The following is a 27460-nucleotide window of genomic DNA, read 5'->3' as shown; positions in this document are numbered from 1 at the left end:
AGTTCAATTTACGTAACTTTACATAGTTTAGTTTCTTTCTTCTATCAATATTAGCAGTCATATATACATTAGATATATGTTAGAATGCTTTTGGTTTTAACCTAAAATTCCTTACCAGGCAGTATTTGGACAGTATTATAATAAAGCAACAAAGAGATAGCGTTTCTATTACATTTGGAAATGTACAATGCAAAAAAAAAAAAAACCAAAAAACAACCCTGCTAATGTTGTTTTACCCTTTCTGTTCTTCATTTTCCTATCTGTGAAATGAAGGAAGAATTATCCTAGATCCAAGGATGCTTTTAGTATTTTCAAAGGAAGACTTATAAAAAGAATTAAAAATGGAAATTAGTGAGTGAGCAATTATACAAATAATTATCAGTGTTTATTGAAGTCCCAGCAAATAAAGTGAAAAACCATAGTGACTTTATTTTGTAATGAAATTGGGATTAAATTACAAGGATTCAGGTGACCCCAATTTTGTGCATTTTCTATGACTTGAGGCTTCTGGACTTCCCTTGGCATGGTGGCACTGCCTGAAAAAAAATAGGAACTTCTTGTTGTTCCTCAAGTCTTCTTGGGGCATGCTACTTAGTCGACAGCACAGAAGAAGTGTACTACTCTAAACTTTTTCTTCCCACTCCTAGGCTGTGAAAAACTAAAGTCAGTTATTGTAGTCCATTCTCCAACCTTAAATGTAAACAACTAAATGATATTTTAAGTTGGTCTTCCACCCTTGGCATTACAGTATTTCTGTATGGTAAGATTCAAAAAATTCATATGGAAGTATGTTAAGGTTTATGTTAAGGTTCACACAGATATCAGATATTGACGTGTTAAAATGGAGCTGTTGGTTGCCCCACATCTGATTGTTCTAGTCTTCTTATCTTAATAAGTGGCAATTCCATCCTTCTGCTTTCTTAAGACAAACCCCTTGACATTGTCTGTGGCACAACTCTTTCTCCCAAACCCTTCCTCCAGCCCTTCAGTAGATATGGTCATCTACACCTTTAAAAAGTAAGTCGAATCTAGCTGGTTTTCCCTACCTCTTCCACTACCATCTTTATTCAAGTCACTCTTATCTCTTGCCTCGATTCCTGTAGCAACCTCCTAATGGCCAGACCCCTCACTTCCTAGACTTTCTATAATCTAGTCTCAGCACAGCAACCAAAGTGATACTGTTCAGATGATACCAGTAGCTTCCTATTTTATTCCAAGTAAAAGCAACAATCACTTCAGAAGGCCCTACAGGACAATTCTCTACCTCTTCCTTTCTTATTTTCCCTGAGCTTCAGTCATGCTGACCTCTTTGCTGTTCAGATGTGCCAGGCATCATCACATGCAGGGCCTTTTGCATTTACTGTTACTGCTACTTAGAATGTTCTTTCCTCGGATATTTTTATGGCAGACGTTTAGTGAATGTTCTTTATGTATCCAACCTAAAATTGTATCTCCCCATAATTTATTTTTATCTTCTTGCCCTCAGCTTATTTTTCTCCATATTATCCACAATTAACAATATTTTACTTATTTTATGTCTTTCTCCAGTCTATCATTAAAGAATGTAATAAGGGTAGGAATTTTTCTCTGCTTTGTTCACTGCAGTATTTCTTGTCTTCAAGCAGAACCTGGAATGTAGAATGTTTTCAATATCTGTTACATAAACAAGTAAATTTGAGTATTTCGAAGAGAGATTCAAGGTCGTCAGTATGTTTTACTAAGAAGGATTGGACATCTTATTTAACTATGGCAAATGGATTCTTCTTCACTTCAACAGTTTTAACAAAAACAGTGGAATATTCCTATAATAGTACTTTTCAGAGAGAAAAGTTTCAGCTGAGGAAAATGCAAACGTATGCTTATCCCAAGTCTGCTAATAGGTAAGTCATATTAGTTGATATAATTTGAAATTAACATGAAATTTAAGTTTAAAATGCAGTGAATCCAATGATAAGACACAACAATAGATTTTAAACTAATCATTGGAAAACCTTCAAAAAAACTAGGCTTTTAGTCAAATTTAAGAATATCTCCTAAGGGTTTCTGGAAAGAGACCCCTTCCCTGATTTCCCACTCAAAGGTCCAGAAAAATTCATGCCACCTGTAGTTTGGCAATGTGCACTAAAAAGTTCAAGATACAGTCTTTGGCATAGCAATTTAATTGCTAGAAATCCTAATAATAAATACTTAAGATTTAAGAATTATTTATATATATAAAATATATGGATAATAATTCTTTGTCCTACATATTTAAGGTCTATCATCTATTTTAAGTAATTTTTTTTGGTATGGTGTGAGGTAAGGATCAGGTTTTATTTTTCTGCTATATAGAAATCCAGTGCCTTCATTTGTTGAAAGGACTTTTCCTATTGTCACCTTTGTGGAAATCAATTGACCATATATGTGTGGCTCTATGTCTGGAGTTTCTGTTATGTTCTGTTGATTTATATGTCTATTGTTACATCAGTATTACACTGTCTTGACTATTATAGCTTTATAGTAAGTCTTGAAATTAAGAAACCTAAGTCCTTGCTTGATGACTTGGGATATAGAAGAAAAGAAAATCTCCTCTGAGCTGTTCTAACAATAAAGTTTCTCTTCATCTTGCTGACACACACAAAAAAAGAAACATAAATCCTCTAGCTTTGTTCTTTCACAGACTCTTTTGGCTATGTTCTTTTCATTTTCATGTTTTGTATTTTCAATTTCAGTTTTCACAATCCAAAAACCTGCTGGGAGTTTTATTGGTATTGCATTGAACTTATAGATTAATTGGAGGAATGGAAATGTGAACAATACTGAGTTTTCCAATCCATGAACATTATATAGTTTTCCCTTCATCTAGGTCTTTGATTCAATATAGAAATATAGTTAAACATTTTTTTTTCTTTTAACACATTAGCAATGCCATTTTATTTTCTGGCTTAGTTTTTTGGAAAGCAGACTGCTGTCATTTTTCTTCTCTGTGTAATGTGCACTTTTCAGCAATTTGAATATGATATGCCTGTGTATATGTGGATTTGTGTATCATGCTTGGGGTTCATTGAGCCTATGTGAGTTTGTAGTTTCCATCAAGTTTGCCTCACACTCTTCAGTTATTCTCTATCCCATCATTTTTTTTCTTCCTAAACTTATCACCATCTGAAACTATCATGATTAGTATATTCATATCTGTCTCTCCTTGTTAAGGAGTCAAACTTGTTCAACACTGTATCCCTAGCAACCAAACAGGGCCTGGCACAGCATTGGTGGTATTTGTTAGCTTTGTGTATTATTGCCTACAACATTTACCACTAGGATAACTCAATCGTCCTAATATTTGCTGTACAGTAGCTATCCACAGTATTCCAGCATTGCTTATTTCAGTGTCAGATACTGATATGTTAAAAGGGAAAGGATTAGGTAGATTTTTCCAAATATGCTGTTGTTCTAGAAAAGGGATAATTGTTATTAAATCACAACAGTTATTACTGCCTGGTGGTTCAATGAACCTCTAGCTTAAGGGAAACAAAAACAACTTGATGTCAGCTCTTCAAAGCAAATGGTTTCTACTCTGTGTACCTCTCCAAATAGCCACATATCCCAAGTGTTCACAAAATATTTATTGTTATTGAGGATCCTAGATGTGAGAGGAGTACAGGGCAGGGCCAACCTTATCAACACTTTGGCCTCAAAGGTAAATAGAACCTTGCCCTCAGTATTTCTTTGTAACTGCAGAGTTTGGTTGAGTAGGGCAGAGGAGAAAGAACAGTATTAGTGTCTGTCATTTTTGACTGTATAGAATATGCTGATCAAATGGGAGCTCAGGGAATAGCCTACAATATTATAAAAATGTTAAGCCACCATCGTCTGCCTACATTTTCCACCTCAAACAGTGCTGTTTCCTATTTGCTATTTTTAGAGGGTTAGTTTCTTCATATCTCTCTCTATATATATATATATATTTTTTGGGGGGGGTCTGGGGTGGGGGTGGGGGGGCATATAAATTTGTGTCAACTTTCCAGTGACACTGTATTTCCAACAAGGTTTAAGTAGGACATCAGTGAATGGTCAAGCCCTTTGAAGGTTGTCTCTATGTCAAGTTAAGAAGATTCTTTTTATGTGGAATGCAGTATCAAATCAGCAAAGCAGCGGACTTATCAAGGAAAAATTATACAAAGAAGTTCAGGTAGAGGAAAAGGTTAATTTGAAATCTTTCTGAACTTACATTATAATTACTGAAGGTCTTTAATATTATAATAGCTGGCAATAACTCTGATTGTGGCTTTTCAATGGAATTTTTAAAATTCTGCATTCTACTTCCACTGGAAAATGTCAAGTTTAATTGTAAAATAAGGGTAAGCTCAAAAGGGTAATAACAGAGAAAAAAATAATCAGGCCACCATTGAGAAGAAATGCAATGAAAGTGGTCAATAGTATATCAACTCACAGGCTATTCTACTTCCCCACCCTTACCATCATTCTTCCCTGGCACTTTAATTAGAAGAGAAAGGATGAAGGAAAGAGCATATATGTGGAACTCTATCCTGTTGCTAGACACTATATGCCTCACTGATTTGAGAACTTAACTCTAGTTTAAAAAATTAGACACAGTCTCTTTTAAAACCATGAAAAAGAAACGAATGTCCCTAAGTATAACTTACATTCCACTGTATTATAGGTTTTACCCAACATTGTAAGGCAAGAAAATAAAATGTGTAAGAATTTGGAAAGAAAAAACTGCCATTATTCACAGATGATTTGTTGTCAACAAAGAAAATCCAAATCTACAGACAAATCATTTGAAAAAGTGTGGTTAGCAGAATTGTGTTATGTAAGGTGATAATTTAAAAATCATTTTTACACATCAGCAGTTAATAAGCAATGCTTTGAAAGTTATTTAAAATTAAAACTTACAAATACAAGATATAAATGTACAAAAGATGGAGAAATTATTAAGTTTTTTGAGTCATTAAGGAAGATCTCAATAAATGGAGAGATGTACAATATTTTTTGAGAATACAACTCTAATGTATAGATTTCAGTTTTCCCCAAATTGACCTGAAGACTGATGCAATCAAAATCAAAAGTCCTTGTAAATTAGTCCAGCTACAGTAGAAAACATTTTGGAGATTTCTCAAAGAACTAAGTAACAGGTAAACTGCCATTCAACCCAGCAATCCCATTATGGGATACATACCCAAAGGAAAATAAATTATTCTACCAGAAAGACCCATGCGCCTGTATGTTCAATACAGCACCACTCACAACAGCAAAGACATGAAATCAACCCAGATGCCCATTAACAGTAGATTGGGCAAAGAAAATATAGTGTGTATATATATATATATATATATATATATATACACTGTGGAATACTATGCAGCCATAAAAAGAACAAAAATGATGTCCTTTGCAGCAACATGTATGCAGCTGGAGGCTGTTACCCTAAGTGAACTAATGCAGAAACAAAAATCAAATACTTTATAATGAGGTTATAAGTGGGAGCCAAACACTGGGCGCACATGGACATAAAGATGGGAACAAAAGACACTGGGGACCATTAGAGAGGATAGAGCAGGAGCAATCAAGGGCTAAATATCAACCTATTGGGTTCTTGGCTCACCCAATGTGGGTGATAGGTTCCTTCATACCCCAGAACTCAGCACCACACGGTGTACCTTTTTAACAAATCTGCACATGTACCCTCTGATTCTAAAATAAAGCTTGGGGAAAAAATCAAAATTCCAACATAGGTTTTCAAGGAATTGATAAACTAATTGTAAAAGTAATAGGGAATATCAAATGCCCCCAAATAGCCAAGATACTTTGGAAGCAAAAGAACTCACGAAGGGGCAGTGGTCGCCCTACCAAATATAAAATCTTATCATAAACCTGTAGTGCTTAGAGATAGTATACCTAGGTCCAGGGATGGACAAACTGAATAATAGAAGGAATTCAAGCATATATAAGGTCTTATACTTGACAGAGAATGTTATAAAGCAGTAGTGAAAGGAGGAACTAATCACTACATGCTGTTCAGTGATTATCCATGTAGAAAAGAATAAAATTATCTCCCTTGTCTCTCTCATCATACATAAAACCCAGCTCCATGTGAATTAAAGACAAATGTGCAAGAGAAAACCTGATTAAGAAAATACAGAAGATTTTTTACTTTGAGGTAAGGAAAGATTTTTTAGACACAAAAACAATCCATAAAAGAAAAGATTGATAGATTTTGCTATAGTAAGAATATGGACAGATCTTAAAAACAATGTTGAATAAAGGAGCAGTCACAGAAGATTATATATGTATGATTCTATCTTCATATTGCTCAAAAAAAACTAATAACATGGGTAAGGAAAATACACATTTGCACTGATTTTTTTTTTTAAGCATGGAAGGGCTAAAGATGGAAATTTAAGAGAGTGATTCTGTCTGAGAATAATGAGAAAGGCATGAGAAGAAACATGGTAATTTCAGTGTGAGTGAGTTGATAGTGGGTTTGATACTGTTGTTTCATTATTGTGCTTCATGCTTTAGCTATACCTTACTTACATGCTTTTGTATGTGTCAAATACTACACAAAAATTTTAAGAAAAGGAATAAATATTGGTACAGTTCCCCAACTCTTCCAACCCAGTCAGTGGGTTGCCTGCCTGCTCATAGTGCTTGTGGTGATGCTACCAACCAGTCAAGAGTAGCTGTTGCCTGGATTTAAAGCCTGTGGGCCGGGCATGGTGGTGCACACCTGTAAACCCAGCACTTTGTGAGGCTAAGGCGGGCGGATCACCTGAAGTCCAGGAGTTAGGACCAGCCTGGCCAGCATGGTGAAACCCCATCTCTACTAAAAGTACAAAAATTAGCTGGGCGTGGTGGTGGGCTCCTGTAATCCCAGCTACTCGGGAGGCTGAGGCAGGAGAATCTCTTGAACTTGGGAGGCGGAGGTTGTAGTGAGCCGAGATCACGCCACTGCACTACAGCCTGGGTGACAGAAGGAGACGCTGTCTCAAAACAAGAAAAACAAAAAGCCTATAAATGCCTCACTGACCCTGTAATCAGCCACTTTTTGATGGATTGTGTGCGATCCATGCTGACACAAACCATTCTGCACCCCAGTATGTTTAAAGAATTTGCCTTAGCATGTGAGTTAATCCTTACTCTTGAGGTATTCATTACTCTTGTATTCTTGTATTCATTGTATTCATTACTCTTGTATTACTCTTGTAAGAGGTATTCATTACTCTTGCCCCAGACCTGCCATTAGTTACCACTCACATCCCCTCACACCCAACCCCAAGGTTCACATGGAAAATTGGAAGCCACAACTAGAAATAGAATATCCAGCCTCTTCACCTGTAGCCAAATAACACATTTATACTCTTCTTGATGTCTTCTTAGGTGTCTTTGAATTGAGCCTCTGTTATGAACCCAGTGCTGGCTCTTCTGAGGAAAATGAATGGGCTTTTTCTAAGCACAAAAATCATTACAACTTTCTCTGTAAACAGAAATAAGAGAATTACATCCTATTCCAAATAGCTGCACACTCTAGTTTCAAACTCTTAGATCAACTCTAGCAGCCCTTGCCTGAGACGACAATTTAAGAAATCCTGTTGGTGATAACGCTTTGCTCCTGTCACACAGTAATCACCAGAGAGAGGAAGTATGTGGGCAGAAGAGGAAACTGATGAAATAAATGGAGGGAAGGATTCTTTGCTTCATATCTTAAAATCCATGAAGACAGAGACCTTGCCTTGTCTTTTTGGTTCAACATGGTATCTCCAATACCTAGCCAACCACCTGTACTGTTGAATGTATTCTCAATACATTTTTCACACCTTTATTGAGGGATAATTGACATATAATCAAGTATACTTTAAAATGTACAATTTGCTGTTTGACACACGTAACACTGTCACTACAATCAGGATAATAAACGTACCTATCTTCCCAAAAGTTTCCCGATGCCCTTTTGTAATCCCTCCCTCCCACCTTTCCCCTACCTATCCCTGTCTCCAGACAACCCCTGACTTACTGTCACCACAGATTAGTTTGCATTTGCTAGAAATCTATCTAAATGTAACCATACAGTATACATGTTTTTTGGTCTGGCTTTCTTCACTCAGCATTATATTTTGACATTCACTCACGTTGTAGCAAGTATTGATACTTCATTGCCTTGTATTGCTGAATAGTATTCCATAGTATGGATATACTAATTTGTTTATTCATTAATGTCTTGATGCATATTTGGGTTGTTTCTGGTTTGGGGCTAGTACAAGTAAACCTGTTACTGAAAAATTTTGTACATGTTTTTGTGTAGACATGCTTTCATTTCCCATGAGTAAATACCTAGGAGTGGAATGGCTTTATCATATGCTAAGTGTGTGTATTTAACTTTAAAAGAAACTGCCTAATCTGTTTCCAAAGTACCATTTTATATTATTCCACCTTTACACTTGGAAAATCCCAGTGCTCCACATCCCTGCCAGTACTTTGTATTATCAGTCTTTGCAATTTTTAGACTTTCTAGTACATGTGTAGTGGTATCCCATTATGGTTTTGACCTGTGTTTCCCTAATAACTAGTGATATTGAACAGCTTTTCATGTGCTTATTTACCAACTATATATTGTCTTTGAAATATTCAAATATTTTGCACATTAAAAAAAATAGGTTTTTTTTTTTTTTTTTTTTTTTTTTTTTTATTGAGACAGAGTCTCACTCAGTCGCCCAGGCTGGAGTGCAGCGGCACAATCTGGGCTCACTGCAACTTCCGCCTCCAGGGTTCAAGTGATTCTCCTGCCTCAGCCTCCCGAGTAGCTGGGACTACAGTGGCGTGCCACCATACCCAGCTAATTTTTTATTTTTAGTAGAAATGGGATTTTACCATGTTACTCAGGATGGTCTCGACCTCATGATCCACCCACCTCGGGCTCCCAAAGTGATGGAATTACAATCGTGAGCCACCACGCCCCTCCGGTTGTTTTCTTATTGTTTGGTACCCATATATCTTTTTGGTGAAGTGTCCAAATATTTTGTCCATTTTCAAAACAGGTTGTCGGGTTTCTTATTTTTGAGTTGTGAGTTTTATATGTACTATAGATACAAGTTCTTTATCTAATAAAGTGTTTTGCAGACATTTTCTCTCTGAGGCTTGTTTTTTCATTTTCTTTTTGGTGCCTATTGAAGAGCTTAAGTTCTTGATTTTGATGAAGTCCAATGTATTAATTTTTTCCTCTTAAGCATCATGCTTTTAGCATTATATCTAAGAAAATTTTCCCTAACCGAGGGTCACAAAGATGTTCCCCTGTGTTCTTCTAAAGGCTTTATAGTTCACTGATCAATTAAAAAAACGTTTTTAATTTTTTGTGGCAGGGTCTTGCTCTGTCACCCAGGCTGGAGTGCAGTGGCACGATCACGGCTCACTGCAGTCTTGACCTCTGTATTACTCCATTTTTACACTGCTGATAAAGACATACCCAAGACTGGGAAGAAAAAGAGGTTTAATTGGACTTACAGTTCCACATGGCTGGGGAGGCCTCAGAATCATGGCAGAAGGCAAAAGGCACTTCTTCCATAGCGGCAGCAAGAGAAAATGAGGAAGATGCAAAAGCAGAAACCCCTGATAAAATGATCAGATCTCATGAGACTTACTCACTACCATGAGAACTGTTTGGGGGAAACAACTGTTTGGGGAAAACCTTGATTCCAATTATCTCCTACTGGGTCCCTCCCATAACATGTGGGGATTATGAGAGTACAATTCAAGATGAGATTTGGGTGGGGACACAGAGCAAAACCCTACCAACCTCCCTGGACTCAAGTGATCCTACCACCTCAGCTTCCCAAGTAGTTGGGACCATAGGCATGCACTACCATGCCTGGCTAATTTTTTGTAGAGACAGGGTCTTGCCATGTTGCCCAGGCTGGTCTTGAACTCCTGGGCTCAAGCAATCTTCCTGCCTCGGCTTCCCAAAGTGCTAGGATTACTAGTGTGGACCACAGTGCCCAGCCTGATCAATTATGAATTAGTTTTTGTGTATGTGTGAGGTTTTCATTAATGTTCATTTATTTGCATTTGAATATCCAGTTGTCCCAGCATCACTGTTGAAAACGCTTGTCGTTTCTCTACTGAATTCCATTTGCACCTTTGTTGAAAATCAATTGACTATATTATGTGTGTGGATCTAGTTTTGGACTCTTTTCAGTTCTACTGGTATATTTGTCTGTCTTTATACCATTAGCACACTGTTTTCCTCACTATAACTTTATTATAATAAATAGGTAGTGTAAGTCCTCCAACTTTTCAATTTTCAAGGTTTCTTCAACTATTCTAGGTACTTTGCATTTCTATAAGAACCTTAGAATCAGCAATTTCTACTAGAAGATCTTCTGGAATTTTGTTTGGGATTTGTTTGAATCTATAGATCAGTTTGAGAATTTTCATCTTAACATCAAGTCTTCCATGAACATGGTATCTCTAAGTTTTGTCTAATTCCTGTCAGCTATGTTTTATAGTATTCAGTGTGTAGGATTTACATACAATGTGCAGATTTATCCTATTTGGATTGCTATTGCTACCATTAAAAATTACCACAGGCTTAGTGGTTTAAAACAACAAATGTATTATATTACAGTTCTCTATAGATTAGAATTACAGCATGGATCACATGGGCTAACATCAAGGTGTCAGCAGGTCTGCCTTCCTTTCTAGGGACCCAAGGAGATAACCATTTCCTTGTACATCCCAGCTTCTGGAAGCCACACACATTCCTGGGCTCATGGCTTCCTTTTTCCATCTTCAAAGTCAGCAGAACTGCATCTCACTCCAACCCTTCTTGGAGTCACACCTCTGACAGAGCAGAAAAAAAGTATCTGCTCTCCATGTGATTAGATTAGGTCCACTTGGATAAACCCCCTCATTGCAGGTCCTTAATCACATCTGCAAAGTTCCATTTGCCATGTAGGGAAACATATGCTCAGGTTCCAGGGATTAGGACATAGACATTTTTGGGGGCCATTATTCCATCTATTGCAAACTCTCAGTTTCCTGCATCACTGATGGTATTGTTTTGTATTTCAATTTCTGGTTATTCATTGCTAGAAGATAGAAATATAATTGATTTTATACAAAGATCCTGCATCCTGCAACCTTGTTAAACTCACTTATTGATCCTAGTAATTTTGAAAATGTTGTGTAGATTCCAAAGGTTGCCTACAGAGATGATCATGTTATCTTCAAATAAAAACAATTTTATATCTTTCTTTTAAATCTGGATGCCTTTTACTTCTTTTTTCTTGCCTGGTTGCACTGGCTGAAACAACCAGTACAATGTTGATAGAAGTGGTAAGAGTGGGCAACAATCCCTTGTTCTCAATCTTAGCAGAAATGTATTTCACCATTAAGTATGATATTAGCTGTATGGCTTTCATATCTGCCCCGTATCAGGTTTGAGTATTTTCCATATCTGCCATGTTTCTATAACTTAATCTTTCCTCTAGCTTCTTGAGCACTGGGGTACAATTATAGTAACTATTGTAACATCCTTGTCTGCTAATTCTATCATCTGTGTTATTTCTGGCTGATTTTCACTAATTGATTTTTTTTCCCTCATTAGGAACCGTATTTTTCTGCTTGTTTGTATGCCTGGTAACTTTTGACTGGATGCCAGATATTATATATTTTACATTATTGGGTGTGGATATTTTTGTATTTCTGTAGCTATTCTCCGCACCCAGCCCTTGCCGTGTAATCTTTAGCTGCCTCTGCTACTCACACCCAGTTCCATCACACTTCGAGATACCCCAGGCTGTGCCATTGCTCCCTCTTTCTGCTCCATGGCATGCAAACTCTCCAGGCGGTAGGCTGGGGCAAGCAGGGCTCTCCTTGTTTCTCACCTTTCAGATATCTCATATCCAATGTCTTAAAAATCTTCATTTCGTATATTTTGTCTGGTTTTTCTGTGGTATCAGGTAGAAGGTGAATCTGACTCCTGCTACTTCATCCTGCCTGGAAGCGTAAGTTGTGATGACATTTGTCTGCCTATATGTTTTGTTGAATGAATAAATGGGAGTTGCAGAGTTTGTTTCTTCACTGAGTTGCAGGTGGTTAGAAAGGATATGGAGAAGGGTGCTGGCCCAATTTGTACTTATAAGATTGCAATCATGTTAAAAGCAGTCCCCTGGATAGTTAGGAGAGCATTCAAAGAAGAGCACCACATCAAAGAAGAGTATCACAGAACCTCATCTTGCCCTTATGAGTAAGACCACTGGGTCGCTTCAGCCTGGTTCTGTCTCTAACCGGTAACTTCGAGGACAGAGTAGCATCTTTTTCCTTTTCCTCTGCTAGAATGAGTTGTTGTCCCCAGAGGCTTCTGGAATTCAGTGACTCAGCAACCATGAGGGTGCTGTGAATGTTAAGTAAATTTATTTTTCCAACATGATTTATGAAATTGCAATTATAGATCCCTAGACCCATCTGTTGACCTCTCTATCCTTGTGTTGCTGCAAGCACTTGAAAACTTGTAGTTCTCCAAACTAGTCGTACTGTTTCATGCTTCCATACTTCATACACACACTTTTTCTCTGTCAGTCAAACGACTTATTTCCTTCTTTTTCCATCGAACTCCTGCTCATTCTTTAAGGCTTTGTTCTTCTCCGGCCCTCCCTTTTGGGCTGTAGTTTCTCATTTCTGTGTTTACCCTGTGCAAACTCCCATCATGGCCAATCCCAATGAGTGATTTACTCTCCTAACTCCCATCTTGGGCTGTATGATCCTTCAGGGAAGGAGCTGTGTGTTAGCCAGCCCAGTACAGTGCCTTCCATGGTTTTCACTCAGTGTTGAGCTGGTTGAATTCAACATGAAGTGTAAGGGTTACAGGCTATTGATTTGATTTTGGTCAAAAATAGTGGCTTGGAACATAGGGCAACTGCCAAGAGTCTTTTGTGTTTAACATGGGAGTCACAATCACATTCTTTTTTGCTACCGTTACAGATCAGATTTCCCAGGTTAGAGGGTTCTCTGTTCTGATGTCCCTTCTTTCACTTGCCCTGACACAGGCACCTGTGCATCAGTAGTCACAATGGACCCTTTGCCAGATTAGGGTTGTAGTCCTGTCGGCCCCATCTCCCCAGGAATGTCTTTTCAGGGTGCCCTAGGAATCTGTGCAAATGAACGTGGTGACGGGAATAGAGTAATTCTGTCACTCTTCCAAGTGTGTTCACTGACGTCATAGATTAATTAGCTATAGTAATTACTGTTTCTGAGTGTCTGGGGAAAAAGGCTTTCTCCCCACTGCTGGGAGTGTGCAGTGATTTAGACATTTTGGAAAGTGCTTCAGTAGTAGCTTACAAAATAAATTCGCACCTAACCACATCTATTCTTTATTGTGTATCTGTTATCTGTTCTATAAACTGTTAGATATGTATACATAGGATGTTCACTGCAGCATTACTTATAACTGCAGAGCTCTGAAAACAAACTAAATGTCCATCAATATATCTTGGAATCCTTCAAAGCAGTTAAAAAAGATGATAAAAATCTATAAACAGTCACATGGAAAGAGGTCCATACTGTGAAGGAAAAACAAAAGCCATGTGTAGTGGCACATGCCTGTAATCCCAACACTTTGGGACGCTGAGGTGGGAGGATCGCTTGAGCCTAGGAGTTCGAGACCAGCCTGGGCAAAATAATGAGACCTCGTCTCTACAAAAACTAAAAAGAAGCAGGGCATGGTGGTGCATTCCTGTAGCCCCAGCAACTCGGAAGGCTGAGGTGAGAGGACTGCTTGCACCCAGGATGTTGAGGCTGCAGTGAGCCATGATTGTGCCACTGCATTCCAGCCTGGGTGACAGAGTGAGACCCTTTCTCAAAACAAACAAACAGCCCAGGTGCAGTGGCTCATGCCTGTAATCTTAGCACTTTGAGAGTCTGAGGTAGGTGGATCACCTGAGGTCAGGAATTCAAGACCAGCCTGGCCAACATGGTGAAACCCCATCTCTACTAAAATACAAAAATTAGTTAGGTGTGGTGGCAGATGCCTGTAATCTCATTTACTTGGGAGGCTGAGGCAAGAGAATCGCTTGAACTCGGGAGGCGGAGGTTGCAATGAACCGAGATCGTGCGATTGCACTCCAGCCTAGGTGACAGAGTGAGATTCCATCTCAAAAAAAAAAAAAAACAAACAGGAACGCAAAGCCAAACAGAGAATATGGGTAAGAGGTTTCCTCTGGGGAGGGGAGTAGAATTTGGAAGAGTTAAGTAAGGGGGAGACTTCTATTTTGTTAAATGTTTTATCAAAAAAGATAAATATATTATTTGCATATTTTAAAGAAAATTTTAAGACAACCTAGCTCAGTGGTTTTTAAATGATTGTGCTCGATGAGACAGAGAGGGTGTCAAGTAGCTCAGAGATAAGATAACCTGATAAAAACAGATCTAATGGAAGCTTAAGGTGCTATCTCTGCAAACAAGTCTAACAAATGAAATCCTTTATTTTGCTGTACGTGGTTCACATAACTTTACTAGTCAAAATTTGAAATTACTATTAAAGTTTGTAGCAATATCTAAAGCAAAGCATGAAAAGATAAGAAAATATTTCTTCTAAATAAATTTGTCATAGGCACATAGACCAATGGAATAGAATAGACAACCCAGAAATAAACCGAAATACTTACAACCAACTGATCTTCAACAAAGCAAACAAAAACATAGTGGGGAAAGGACACCCTTTTCAACAAATGGTGCTGGGATAATTGGCTAGCCACATGTCCGAGAATTAAACTGGATCCTCATCTCTCACCTTATACAAAAATCAACTCAAGTTGGATTAAGGACTTAAACCTAAAACCATAAAAATTCTAGAAGATAACATTGGAAAAACCCTTCTTGACAGTGGCTTAGGCAAGGATTTCATGGTCAAAAACCCAAAAGCGGCCGGGCGCGGTGGCTCAAGTCTGTAATCCCAGCACTTTGGGAGGCCGAGGTGGGTGGATCACGAGGTCAGGAGATCGAGACCATCCTGGCTAACACAGTGAAACCCCGTCTCTACTAAAAATACAAAAAACTAGCCGGGCGTGGTGGCAGGCGCCTGTAGTCCCAGCTACTCGGGAGGCTGAGGCGGGAGAATGGCCTGAACCCGGGAGGCGGAGCTTGCAGTGAGCTGAGATCCGGCCACTGCACTCCAGCCTGGGCCACACAGCGAGACTCCGTCTCAAAAAAAAAAAAACAAAAACAAAAAACAAAACAAAAAAAAAACCCAGGCCGGGCGCGGTGGCTCAAGCCTGTAATCCCAGCACTTTGGGAGGCCGAGAAGGGCGGATCACGAGGTCGGGAGATCGAGACCATCCTGGCTAACACGGTGAAACCCCGTCTCTACTAAAAAATACAAAAAACTAGCCGGGCGAGGTGGCGGGCGCCTGTAGTCCCAGCTACTCGGGAGGCTGAGGCAGGAGAATGGCCTGAACCCGGGAGGCGGAGCTTGCAGTGAGCTGAGATCCGCCACTGCACTCCAGCCTGGGAGACAGAGCGAGACTCCATCTCAAAAAAAAAAAAAAAAAAAAAAAAAAAACCCAAAAGCAATTGCAATTAAAACAAAGAGAAATAGCTGGGACCTAATTAAACTAAAGAGCTTTTGCATGGCAAAAGCAACAGTCAGCAGAGTAAACAGACAACCCACATAGTGGGAGAAAATCTTCACAATCTATGTATCTGACAATGGACTAATAACCAGAATTTACAACGAACTCAAACAAATTAGTAAGAAAAAAAACCAATCCCATCAAAAAGTGGGCTAAGAACATGAATAGACAATTCTCAAAAGAAGATATACACATGGCCAAACATATGAAAAAATGCTCAGCATCACTAATGATCAGGGAAATGCAAATCAAAACCACAGGGCAATACCACCTCACTCCTGCAAGAATGGCCGTAATCAAAGAATCAGAAATAGTAGATATTGGCATGGATGTGGTGATCAGCAAACACTTCTGCACTACTGCTGGGAATGTAAACTAGTACAGCCACTATGGAAAACAGTGTGGAGATGCCTTAAAGAGCTAAAAGTAGAACTACCATTTGATCCAGCAATCCCACTACTGGGTATCTACTCAGGGGAAAAGAAGTCATATTCGAAATAGATACTTGGCACACGCATGTTTATAGCCACATAATTCACAATTGCAAAATCGTGGAACCAATCCAAATGCCCATCAATCAGCAAGTGGATAAACTGTGGTATGTGTGTGTGTGTGTATATATATGTGTATATATACATATATGATGGAATACTACTCAGCCATAAAAATGAATGAATTAACAGCATTTGCAGTGACCTGGATGAGATTGGAGACTATTATTCTAAGTGAAGTAACTCAGGAATGTGGGAACTTGTGGGGAAGAGTGGGAGGTGGTGAGAGAGAAAAGACAACAAATACGGTGCAGTGTATACTGCTCAGGTGATGGGTGCACCAGAATCTCACAATTCACCACTAAAAACGTACTCATGTAACCAAATACTACCTGTACCCCAATAATTTATGGAAAAATAAAATAATTTTTAAAATCTTACACTTGTATTATCACTATGTTGGCACGTCTACAAATGGTTATTTTTAAATTTCATTTTAAAGTATTTTATACAGAACGATACAGCAAATAACAATTGCTTTGGTCTTGATTCTAATAAACCACTTGAATTTTTTTTATTAGCTCTTGTGTATTTTATTTTTTTGAGACAGAGTCTCACTCTGTCACCCAGGCTGGAGTTCTGTGGCACAATCTCGGCTCACTGTAACCTCTGCCTCCCAGGTTGAAGCCATTCTCTTGCCTTAGCCTCCCCAGTAACGGGGACTACAGGCACTCTCCAGCGCACCAAGCTAAGATTTGTATTTTAGTAGAGATGGGGTTTCATTGTATTGCCCGGGCTGGTCTTGAACTCCTGAGCTCAGGCGATCCACCTGCCTTGGCCTCCCAAAGTTAGGATTACAGGCGTGAGCCACTATGCTTGGTCACTCTTCATTATTTTTAATGCTAGATTTGTCAATGTTCTTACATAATTAAGTTGAAAAAAGAAATGCAAGTTAACTAAGCACCTGTACTCAGCCTTTGAAATCTTGGGTTCAGAAGAATAGTCTATCGATTATATGATTTTAAAAAATGAGAACTATAATATCTTTTCCTAAACAACCACTTATGATTTTAAAAAATCCATCATATTAGCTTTTAGCATATTGAGAACTTAAGGAGATGATAGGGAAATATTTTTAATATTATTAGATTGTTTTGGCCATGGCAGATTCTCCACATGGAGAATGATTTGAAAAATATTAATTTATCTGGTCTATAAAACAGTAGTATTGTTCAATACATATTAATATGATTGTTATAGATTTCTATATTCTTTTGGTTAAAAAACCCAGCCAAACAACAAAGGGCTGTCAACTTTTCATGGTCCCTTGGTCTTTGACAGCCCTAAAAATTTTGCAAGTATCAAAGATCTTTCATAGTGCCTTAGTTTCCTCACATTTTAAATATAGGAAAACTGAGCGGCAGAGACAACACCAGAACAAGTCTCGAGTCCCTTATATACACCATTGCTCATTGGCAATGAATGTAGTCACTTAAAAACTACTGCATATGTGTCTGAGAGACATATACACACACTTACATGAGAGTGTGTGCGTGTGTATATATATATAAAATGAAGTCAGTACCCTTGAAGGCAAACAAGTGAAAACTTTACACATTGTTCCCACCCAGCAACTATAACAATCAGAAACAAAAATGTAATGAAACTCAACTACTGAAACTTGATTTTCTATACTAAGACAGTAAACTTAATTCTCTAATAACAGAGCCAATCACTGGGTGTTTGCTTTACCAAGGAATACTTTTTCTCAGTAACTAAGATGAAAAGTCTTACTTATTCCATTTAGTAACATGTATGGCCCATTGTACCGAGCAGGTGAAAAGCAAGAACTGGTGTATGCATCAAGTAATCTCCCCTTGGCTATAGCTCCTTGGCATAAGGAGATTTCACTCACCCACACACAGCATTGGACGTGCATGGCCTTGCAGTTGACTTCTTAAAACTCCTCTTATCATAATATTGTGAAATAATGCTATCAACCCCGCCTCATTATTTCATATCCACAACATGGGAAGAGCTGAATTTGTGTAGGCCACTAAACTATCATAGAACATAATGTTATATATATATATATATATATATTTTAATTGAGACAGAGTCTTGCTGTGTCACCCAGGCTGGAGTGCAGTGGCGCAATCATAGTTCACTGCAGCCTCCATCTCCCAGGCTCAAGTGCTCCTCCCGCCTCAGCCTCCTGAGTAGCTGGGACACAGGTGCATGCTGCAATGCCCAGCTAATTATTTTTTGATTTTTAGTAGACATGAAGTCTCACAATGTTGTCCAGGCTGGTCTCAAACTTCTGGCCTCATGTAATGTTCCTGCCTTGGCCTCCCAAAGTGCTGGGATTACAGGTGTGAGCCACCATGCCCAGCCTTACTGTGTTTTTCTGACATTCAACGAGGGTTGGCATTGAACTAGGTACTATGGTTTCACATTTAAACATATTTACTGTAAATGTGCGTGTGTACAAATTATACGTATGTGTATATATAAATTGTATATATGTATATAAAATATACATCATATTTTGTATATGTTATACATGTATAAAATGTCATTTGCAGCTCACAGGCCAGTTTGGAGGCATCTTGGCTACTTGCCCATGACTACCCAAACCGTGTGCTTTCTGCCAAGTAGAGCATCATTTTGAAATACTTGATATGAAAGTTTTGATTGGATTTCACCCATGCATGTGTATGACTAACAAAGACTCCAACGGTTCTGACAAGTCCAACCACATCTGGGTGTTGGCTTCTACTGGATTCCCTGCCAAACTGAGATGCAATTTGAATCGAGATTTACCAAGCTAGTGGAATCCTTAGAGAAAACTGGATTTAAACCCTCATTTTACAAAGGCAGACATGGGGATGCAAGGAGTTAAGTCATGCGTCGCTGGTCACCCAGGTGGTGATGAAGCAATGGAAACAATAAGAGATTGGTTATCTTTCGGCCTGTTTGCGTGTTGCAGTACATACTGAAAAGGATAGTGTTTGTAAACGACAGGGGATAAGGGACTTGGTGAAAAATTCATTACATTTTCTTTTTATTAATTATGAAATGTCTAAGTCATGAACAGAAGGTATCAGGGGAGATATTACATGTCAAAAATGCAAAACTATATATATATTTTTTTTTTATTTTATTTTATTTATTTATTTATTTTTGAGACAGAGTTTCACTTTGTTGCCCAGGCTGGAGTGGAGTGGCATGATCTTGGCTCACTGCAACCTCCGCCTCCTGGGTTCAAGCAATTCTCGTGCCTCAGCCTCCTGAGTAGCTGGGATTACAGACGCCTGGCACCTTGCCCAGCTGATTTTTTGTATTTTATGTAGAGACAGGGTTTCCCCATGTTACCCAAGCTTGTCTTGAACTCTTGAGCTCAGGCAATGCACCCACCTCTGCCTCCCAAAGTGCTAGGATTACAGGCGTGAGCAACAGAGCCCAGCCATTTTCTTAACATGTTTTTATAACCTGTTTTCCGTTTGAAATTGCTATACACAATTCTTGGCCAAGACTTTATGATCTCCTCAAATTTTAGAAAAATCATTAAGGATCAATTTGTATGCCTAATTGCTAAATTTAAAACAGTGTTGTATAAGCATTCAAGGATTTACAGAAACTGGAATTACATTTGAAAACTAATTTTTTTTTTTTTTTTTTTTTACTTTCATTGATACATGTACTACTAAATTACCTTGGGAAGAGTTTTGAATTCAATCAAAATTTCCATATCGGCCAGGCGCGGTGGCTCATGCCTGTAACCTCAGCACTTTGGGAGGCTGAGGCGGACACCTCACTTGAGGTCAGGAATTCAAGATCAGCCTGGCCAACACAGTGAAACTCCATCTCTACTAAAAGCACAAAATTTAGCTGGCCGTTGTGGTGGTTGCCTGTAATCCCAGCTACTCTGGAGGATGAAGCAGGAGAATTGCTTGAACCTGGGAGGTGGCCGCTGCAGTGAGCCAAGATGGCGCCACAGTGCTCCAGCCTGGGCAACAGAGCATGACTGTCTCAAAAAAAAAAAAGGGGGGGGGGGGGCGGGAATAAAAGGAGAAAAGAAAAATACCAATCACGTATTTTAAAATAACAATGTCCTATTTTGCAGAAAGCATTTGAAATGTTACAACAGTCACAGGCAGCCAGCTGAGATGCCTCCAGATTGGCCTGTCAGCTACAAATGGACACAGGAATCAGACACATGTGAAGTAAATGTTTGGGCTACTGCCTGGAGCTGAATCCACCAGGAGCCCACACTGCCTCTCCACCTCCCTCCAACCTCTGCAGCGGGGCTGTGTGCTGGGCTCCGCGCACCTGGAACAAACTCCAGCTGTGCCACAGGCTGCTTGTCTGTGAGATCTGCAGGACAGGTGCTATTGCTCAACCTTGCAATGGGAGCAACAAGTTCCAGGTGTTATTGCTACCACTGAGGACTGGGATGACCAAGCCAGGTTTGGGTCTTGGTGAAAAGCAATCGAGAGGGCCCCCAGTGAGGGCTGAATGGTTAGGTATCTTTACGTGGATTTTATATTTGACAGAGGCAAAACCTAGTTGGCCCAGGTCTCTTCTGGTCCACAGGGCCAGTGATTTTTACTAACTTTCTCCATACCGTGCATGCCCCACACCTCCTTTCCCAGCCTGTGAGACCACAGAGGGGTGCAGTCTATCCACTCTGTAGTAGTCCGTTTTCACACTGCTAAGTTATAAAGGAAAGAGGTTTAATTGACTCACAGTTCCGCATGGCTGGGGAGGCCTCAGGAAACTGACCATCGTGGCAGAAGGCAAGGGGGAAAGGAGACACCTTTACAAGGCAGCAGGAGAGAAGCAAGTCGGAGAACGAGGAAGTGCCACAGTTTAAAACCATCAGCTCTCGCGAGAGCTCACTCACTATCACGAGAACAGCATGGGGGAAACCACCCCCATGCTCCAATCAACTCCACCTGGTCCCTCCCCTGACAAATCGAGATGAGATTTGGGTGAGACACAGGGCCAAACCATATCACTGTGCAAGCCTGCCCTTCAAGGAGCCCCAGACGAAGCCGGGGCTGTTGGAGCCACCCGGGGGCTGGCATGCCTAGACCCTGCCCAGCTGCCCCAAAGGCTGAGACACTGTGAAACGCCTGAGATTTTACCCTGCTTGCAAGCTCATGACCTAGCCTGCCACAGCTTCCTGGATGCTGGCAGACTCCTGGGTCAAAGGCAAAGGACTGTATTACTCTGGGAATTCCATGTGCCACCCTTTAAGTCCCCCAAGGAGGTGATGTGTGACAACCCAATTTATGATATATCATCTGTATCCTAGCTGAGGAACCCCAAGCTCAGGAAACCCCTCGAGTTACAAGACGGGCTTCTTGTCCAACCAACTCATCCAACCTTTGCCTTACAGGTAGACGATGACCTTTATTACCGTAGTCAGGAAACTAATCTGTCCTCTGCCTAGACAAGCATCCTTGAAGGTGTCAAGAACCGCCAGAGAATTGCCCAACACACACCAGTCTAGAATCCCCTGTGCCACCTGGCTGGGAAACCCACTTTATCAACATAAGAGGGAGGGAGTGCCAGGGAAAGAGAGGACTGATTTTCATGTGAGTTGACCAACCTCCACAGGTTGTGAAGGCTGAGGAGCCCAGCCACACTTCCCCAGGCTTGTAGATGGGGCCAGCATGCAGCTCGGTGTGGTCTGGAGCCTGCTGGCCACATCTGTCATATGTGATGCTAAGCTGGCAACTATTTCGTAAATTGTCACCAATAAACAAAAACTATCCTTCACTTTGTGAGACTATCAATAATGACTGTGTGAGCTTTTACAGTGACTTTTTAAAAATTTCAGAACGTTTCATATTTTTCATGTACTCCTGGGTCACAGCCACAGAAAGACTGAGGTGCTCTTAACGCATTCCCCACAAGCTGAGCATGATTCAGCCTCAGGGTAGTCAGAAACAAGTGACCCGTCAGCTCCTACCACCAAAGGGTTTCTGATCCCTATGGGAACATTAATAATCGACATAGAACAAGTAGAAGGCAGTGACACAGTGGTGTCCAGGCTCAGCATGGTGGCCTGGTCCACGGCAGAAGAAGTGTGGGTCTCACAGGACAGAGCTGTTTCTCAATCCTACTTGCAAAGTTAAGAATTCAGGCCGGGGGCCAGGTGTGATGGCTCATGCCTGTAATCCCAGCACTTTGGGAGGCCGAGGCAGGCGGATGACGAGGTCAGGAGGTTGAGACCATCCTGGTGAACACGGTGAAACCCTGTCTCTACTAAAAATACAAAAAAAAAAAAAAAAAAAAAAAAATAGCTGGGCATGGTGACAGGAGGCTGAGGCAGGAGAATGGCGTGAACCGGGGAGGTGGAGCTTGCAGTGTGCCAAGATTACGCCACTGCACTCCAGACTGGGCAACAGAGAGAGACTCTGTCTCAAAAAAAAAAAAAAAAGATTTCGGGGCTGGGCGCAGTGGCTCAAGCCTATAATCCTAGCACTTTGGGAGGCCAAGATGGGCGGATCACGACGTCAGGAGATCAAGACCATCCTGGCTAACACGGTGAAACCCTGTCTCTACTAAAAAATACAAAAAACTAGCCGGGTGAGGTGGTGGGCGCCTGTAGTCCCAGCTACTCGGGAGGCTGAGGCAGGAGAATGGTGTGAACCCGGGAGGCGGAGCTTGCTGTGAGCTGAGATCCGGCCACTGCACTCCAGCCTGAGCGACAGAGCGAGACTCCGTCTCAAAAAAAAAAAAAAAAAAAAAAAAAAGAACTCGGGTGTCATGATAAGAGCACAGGAGTTGGACACACCTGGCTGAAAGTCTGGCTCTAAGCCCTTCTATTAATGCAACTTTCATCAAGTTACCCTTTGTTCCATGGTTGGCAAGTGTGATTACAAGTGATACCGGGGTTTGCTAAGGAGGTAATCTAGGTCAAGCATGTTATCAAGCACAAGGCCTGGTACATAAATGGGTAAGTAGGAGCTTTAATTAAGATGAGTGACTGAGGAGCTCCATGTGTGAAGGAATACAGGTAGGATTTAGCCTTCCATTCAAAATCAAACTCCCAAAACCTAGGCAGGGATATGAGATATAGCCCATGCTTTGGATTCAACCTGGACTTTTTTTTTTTTTAATAGTATTTCTAAAAATGGTCTCATTAATGTCCAATGGCTACTAAGTTTTGTCCTATCCAAATTAAAATAGCACTTACCATTACCCAATGGGAACTACAGTCGGCATTTTGGATAATATCCTCCCAGTCATCTTTTGATATTCTAGATGTGTATCTAGTTATGCATAAGTACATGTATAAAGTGTTATATAAATAGGCTTATCCTGTATATCCTATTTTAAAACTGCTTTACCACTAAACAATTACTTCTTAAAATCTTAACACCTGTTATTTCTTGTAAACTGTGATTTACTCCTGAGAAATTGGTCTGAAACAATGAGCATCTCACCTCTTTACTATCAGGCATATCAAAGATTACTACATTAATAAAAAAACACAACAAGTTTACCTGACTTCATTTTTATAAGAGGTAGAAAATCTGAGTAAACTTTTTTTTCATTAATCGAATCCTATTTTAATGTAAATCCTCTTATAATTCCTCTCGCTTCACTAAAGTAATCTTGGAATCACTAAAGTTTTGTGGAAGCACCTCCTGTCTGGGGGAAAAACTGCCTTTAAAGGCCTGCAAACTGGGTTGATAGTATCTGGTTAAGAAGTGGTATTAGTCATGTAAGAGTAAGATTGTGACCGTTTAGTCATATTTAATAACCCACTTACATAACCCTTGTTATTTAATTCAGATACGATGTTCAGCTTGTATTTCTCGATAATAACCCCCCACCTTCAAACCAACACAGATGTACACACCCAATCAGCGTGCATGACTGCTGACTGGCACTCTTTCCAATGACTGTTTATTGAGTGTCAGGAACACAACTGTGATTATACAAAATGAAGTGGACACATGTGCACAAATGGCATATATTTCACAGTTAATGGTGAAGGTTAGAAAGGTTAACAAGTTCTGTTAGTACTTTTCATAAGTTTGATTTCTGAAAAACAGAGTAACATAATTTTAGTAACTACTAACATTTCTTTCAAATGACATGTCAATATGAAGAACAAACTAAAAACCTGTTTATTACATGAATGCTACTTACGAGAATTTAAAATAATGGGTTCACTTCCTATTTTCCACGTCTTTGTTTATTTACTAAATTCACAGAAACTAGGATGCGGTTTTTTAAGTTAGCAACTTCCTTAGGGTTACTGGGATGTAGAGGAATTATGAAAAAGGGAACACTTCAATTATTGTATAAAAGACTGCCTTGCATACTGATTACTTCTTGAACCCCTGAAAGTGCTATTTAGAGTCAAAGGCCCATTTTTTGCCCATTAAAAGTAACATACAGGTGAATGTCTGTCTCATCCCTCTAATCATATGTAATAAAATCATACTGCTGTCACTAACAGCAAAGGTAATGGCATATTAATTTTAACAGTAGTTAGAACCGGAAGGAAAAGGCTGTTATACAGAAAAACATACAAATATGTAGGTGAAAGTGAAAAACGGAAGAATGTGGAGTGTTTACTGTTCCGTTACTCACACAGATGTGCTGGATTCAGTACCCACGCTGAATCTCCATTTATTCCACGGAGGTGGAGCTCACCGTGGTTCGAATGCCCACCAGATCCCCAAATGTCAAAGTGAAACACAACTCAATGAATTCTAGATGATTGTTTTACTTGCCCTAAAGACGTTATCTGTAAATAAGATAAAAATCTTACTGTAAATAAGATAAAAAAATCAACTGATAGGGCAAAAAAAAAAAAAAAAAGTCTGTCAATTGTCAACAGCTGCAGGAACACAAGCTTGTGACTCAAAGAGAACCTGCCCCGAGTCTTAGTCTTCGGAGGATCAGAGAGCTGCAGTATCCAGTCACATGGAGGTGGTGTCTTCATGTTTCAGAGGCCGCGTTCTGTAGACCAGACATGTGCTCACCAACCTATACAAGGGTCAGGGCAGTCCCGCATGTAAGTTTCAAATTGATCTTTGGTAACATCTATCAAGGTTGTGAACACGGTCAGCTGAAAGAAAAGTTATTTTTACTTTAAGGACGTTTTCAATTCAGAGATGTTCTGATATATATTAGCATTTCTATACTTGCAGAATTTGCTTTAGGAAGTTATTGAATATTAAATAATATAATGTTAATATATGCAAAGCATGTTATATAATATATACATTTATATTAATATAGTATAATGTAAAATTAGCTAATCATTATATAGTCTCATCAAATAATTAAAGCAACCAACTTCAACAGGATCACTGTTTCACGTAATGAATATAAAAAGGCTCAGGAAATGATCTCCAGCTCCTTACAGGAGCTTATTCCTGACAGCACATTGCTTCACCCCCAGTGCTTGAAGACTGCCTTAACCCTCCTCGACGCACAGCTGGCAGTCCTGGGAGGCCTCCGGGTGTCCTATGGAGTATAAACCGTGGAGCTTTGGCTATCCCTATCCTTAAAGCATTTCCAACACAGTGGGGGAAACTGCAGGCACCCAGATCACAAGGCACACACCTAAACTCATGGTTCACACAAACTACGGTCACGAGATGGTGACTTGCTCAAAGATGATGTAGGGAAAACGCCAAGTATGGTAGGGCCCATGAACTGAAGGCAGGCTTCTTGCGAGAGCCAGGATGACCTGGATGCTAAAGGCCAGGAGGGATTTGTCCTGGCAAGGTGGCATGTTTACGTTAGGGAGAGCTATGGAAAAGGACCAAAAAAAGAAGGAACACATGGCATAATTAAGGGGGCATATTCAGAACATTCAGGGAATGACTGTTAGCAAGTGGTGGGATGATTAGGAAACTTTTTGCATGTTTAAAAATCTATAGTATAGGGAAAAGATAAACAGATGTAGTAAAGTTTAAGGGAAACCCTAACCCACCAAGACACAGAGCTCCGTCTGAAAATGGACTTCAGACTTTGCTTTGTCGACGTTTAGGTGTTAGTTATATAGTGTGAGATTTTTAATAGATACCGCTTAAGAATAAAATGCTAGACTTAATTCAGTTGCCATGTAAATAAAGCTAGAAACAATACTCTGACCTATCAAGCCTCAGTGATCATTTTCTTTGTTGTATTCCAAAATAGAGTTTTAGCCACACAAAAACATTTTGTAGAAAATCAGCCCTAAGGTGAACATAATTTCTGTGTTCAAACTGATCAAAGATAACAGAGAAAGATAAAACACAGGGCCAAATTCTTTCCCTTAAGGCAAATAAACATATAATATTTCAAATACCTTGTTGAGGACAGGTTTTGTTGACAGGACATCATACATGTTTTCAAATGAGATATTCTAAAACACACACAAAAGGTTTTGTTCAGTAAGTTAAATACGAAGTCAACAGCCTTATCTACACACATGGGTCACTAGAAACCAAGACATTCTTTTTTTTTTTTTTTTTGAGACGGAGTTTCACTCTGTCGCCCAGGCTGGAATGCAGTGGTGCGATCTCGGCTCACTGCAAGCTCCGCCTCCCGGGTTCACGCCATTCTCCTGCCTCAGCCTCCCGAGTAGCTGGGACTACAGGCGCCCGCCACCACGCCCGGCTAATTTTTTTTGTATATTTAGTAGACACGGGGTATCACTGTGTGAGCCAGGATGGTCTTAATCTCCTGACCTCGTGATCCACCCGCCTCGGCCTCCCAAAGTGATGGGATTACAGGCATGAGCCACCGCGCCCGGTCCAGACATTCTTTAATCAACCTCCCCTCCATCCCTGCAGTAGACTTTCTATGGGAGTCACTGTTAGAAACACAGGTAACAGTTTTAATGGATTACTTTCCTCTCTCTCATTCCCCTTTTTAAATTCTTAAATTTAAAATAAAAAAATGCCTGTTCGTTATTTAACTTCAGAGTGGTATCCCGCATTAGAACCAGAAAGGGAAAGCACAGCACGACTTTGCTCTTTAAGTTAAAAAAACAAAACAAAAAATCAGTGGAGAGTGACCAGAGATACTACGAATAACAGGAGGTTTATAAATTACTTGAAGGCCAAAAAAAAATGGAGAACCAAGAGAACGTTTCGTGGCAACAGTTTCTTTCTAAAGATGACCCTGCAAAGGTACCTCTTGGGTGGTGCGGTTCAGACACATCTTTGCAGGCGTTCTGCGATCATCAAGGAAGAAGGGATTTTTCCAACGGTCATAATTTGTTTGTACCACATACCATCTACCCTGCTTAGCATCGAGTCTAGATACAAAAAGAGAGATTCCCTCTTAGGCTACAGCCTTAAAACTCAAAGTATGTCAGTATAT

General features: G+C 39.8%; 1 protein-coding gene across 2 annotated transcripts in view; it reads right to left on the bottom strand.

Annotated features, from left to right (window-relative positions):
• Positions 1-24020: 24020 nt before the first annotated feature.
• ASAH1 (N-acylsphingosine amidohydrolase 1) overlaps positions 24021-27460 on the bottom strand; it is a 30411-nt gene continuing 26971 nt past the window's right edge. For both annotated transcript variants that reach the window (XM_050801871.1, XM_050801872.1), the window contains exons 12-14: positions 27272-27395; positions 26442-26498; positions 24021-25211 (exon numbers count right to left, since the gene is read on the bottom strand). In XM_050801871.1, the coding sequence (XP_050657828.1) occupies positions 25122-25211; positions 26442-26498; positions 27272-27395 (271 nt within the window). In that variant the 3' untranslated portion in view covers positions 24021-25121. The remainder of the gene's footprint in view (positions 25212-26441; positions 26499-27271; positions 27396-27460) is intronic.

This window comes from Macaca thibetana, chromosome 8 (genome assembly GCF_024542745.1).
Source record: "Macaca thibetana thibetana isolate TM-01 chromosome 8, ASM2454274v1, whole genome shotgun sequence".
Lineage (NCBI taxonomy): Eukaryota > Metazoa > Chordata > Mammalia > Primates > Cercopithecidae > Macaca > Macaca thibetana.
Note: the sequence above shows the minus strand (reverse complement) of the source record. Positions and strands in the feature narration are given on the sequence as shown.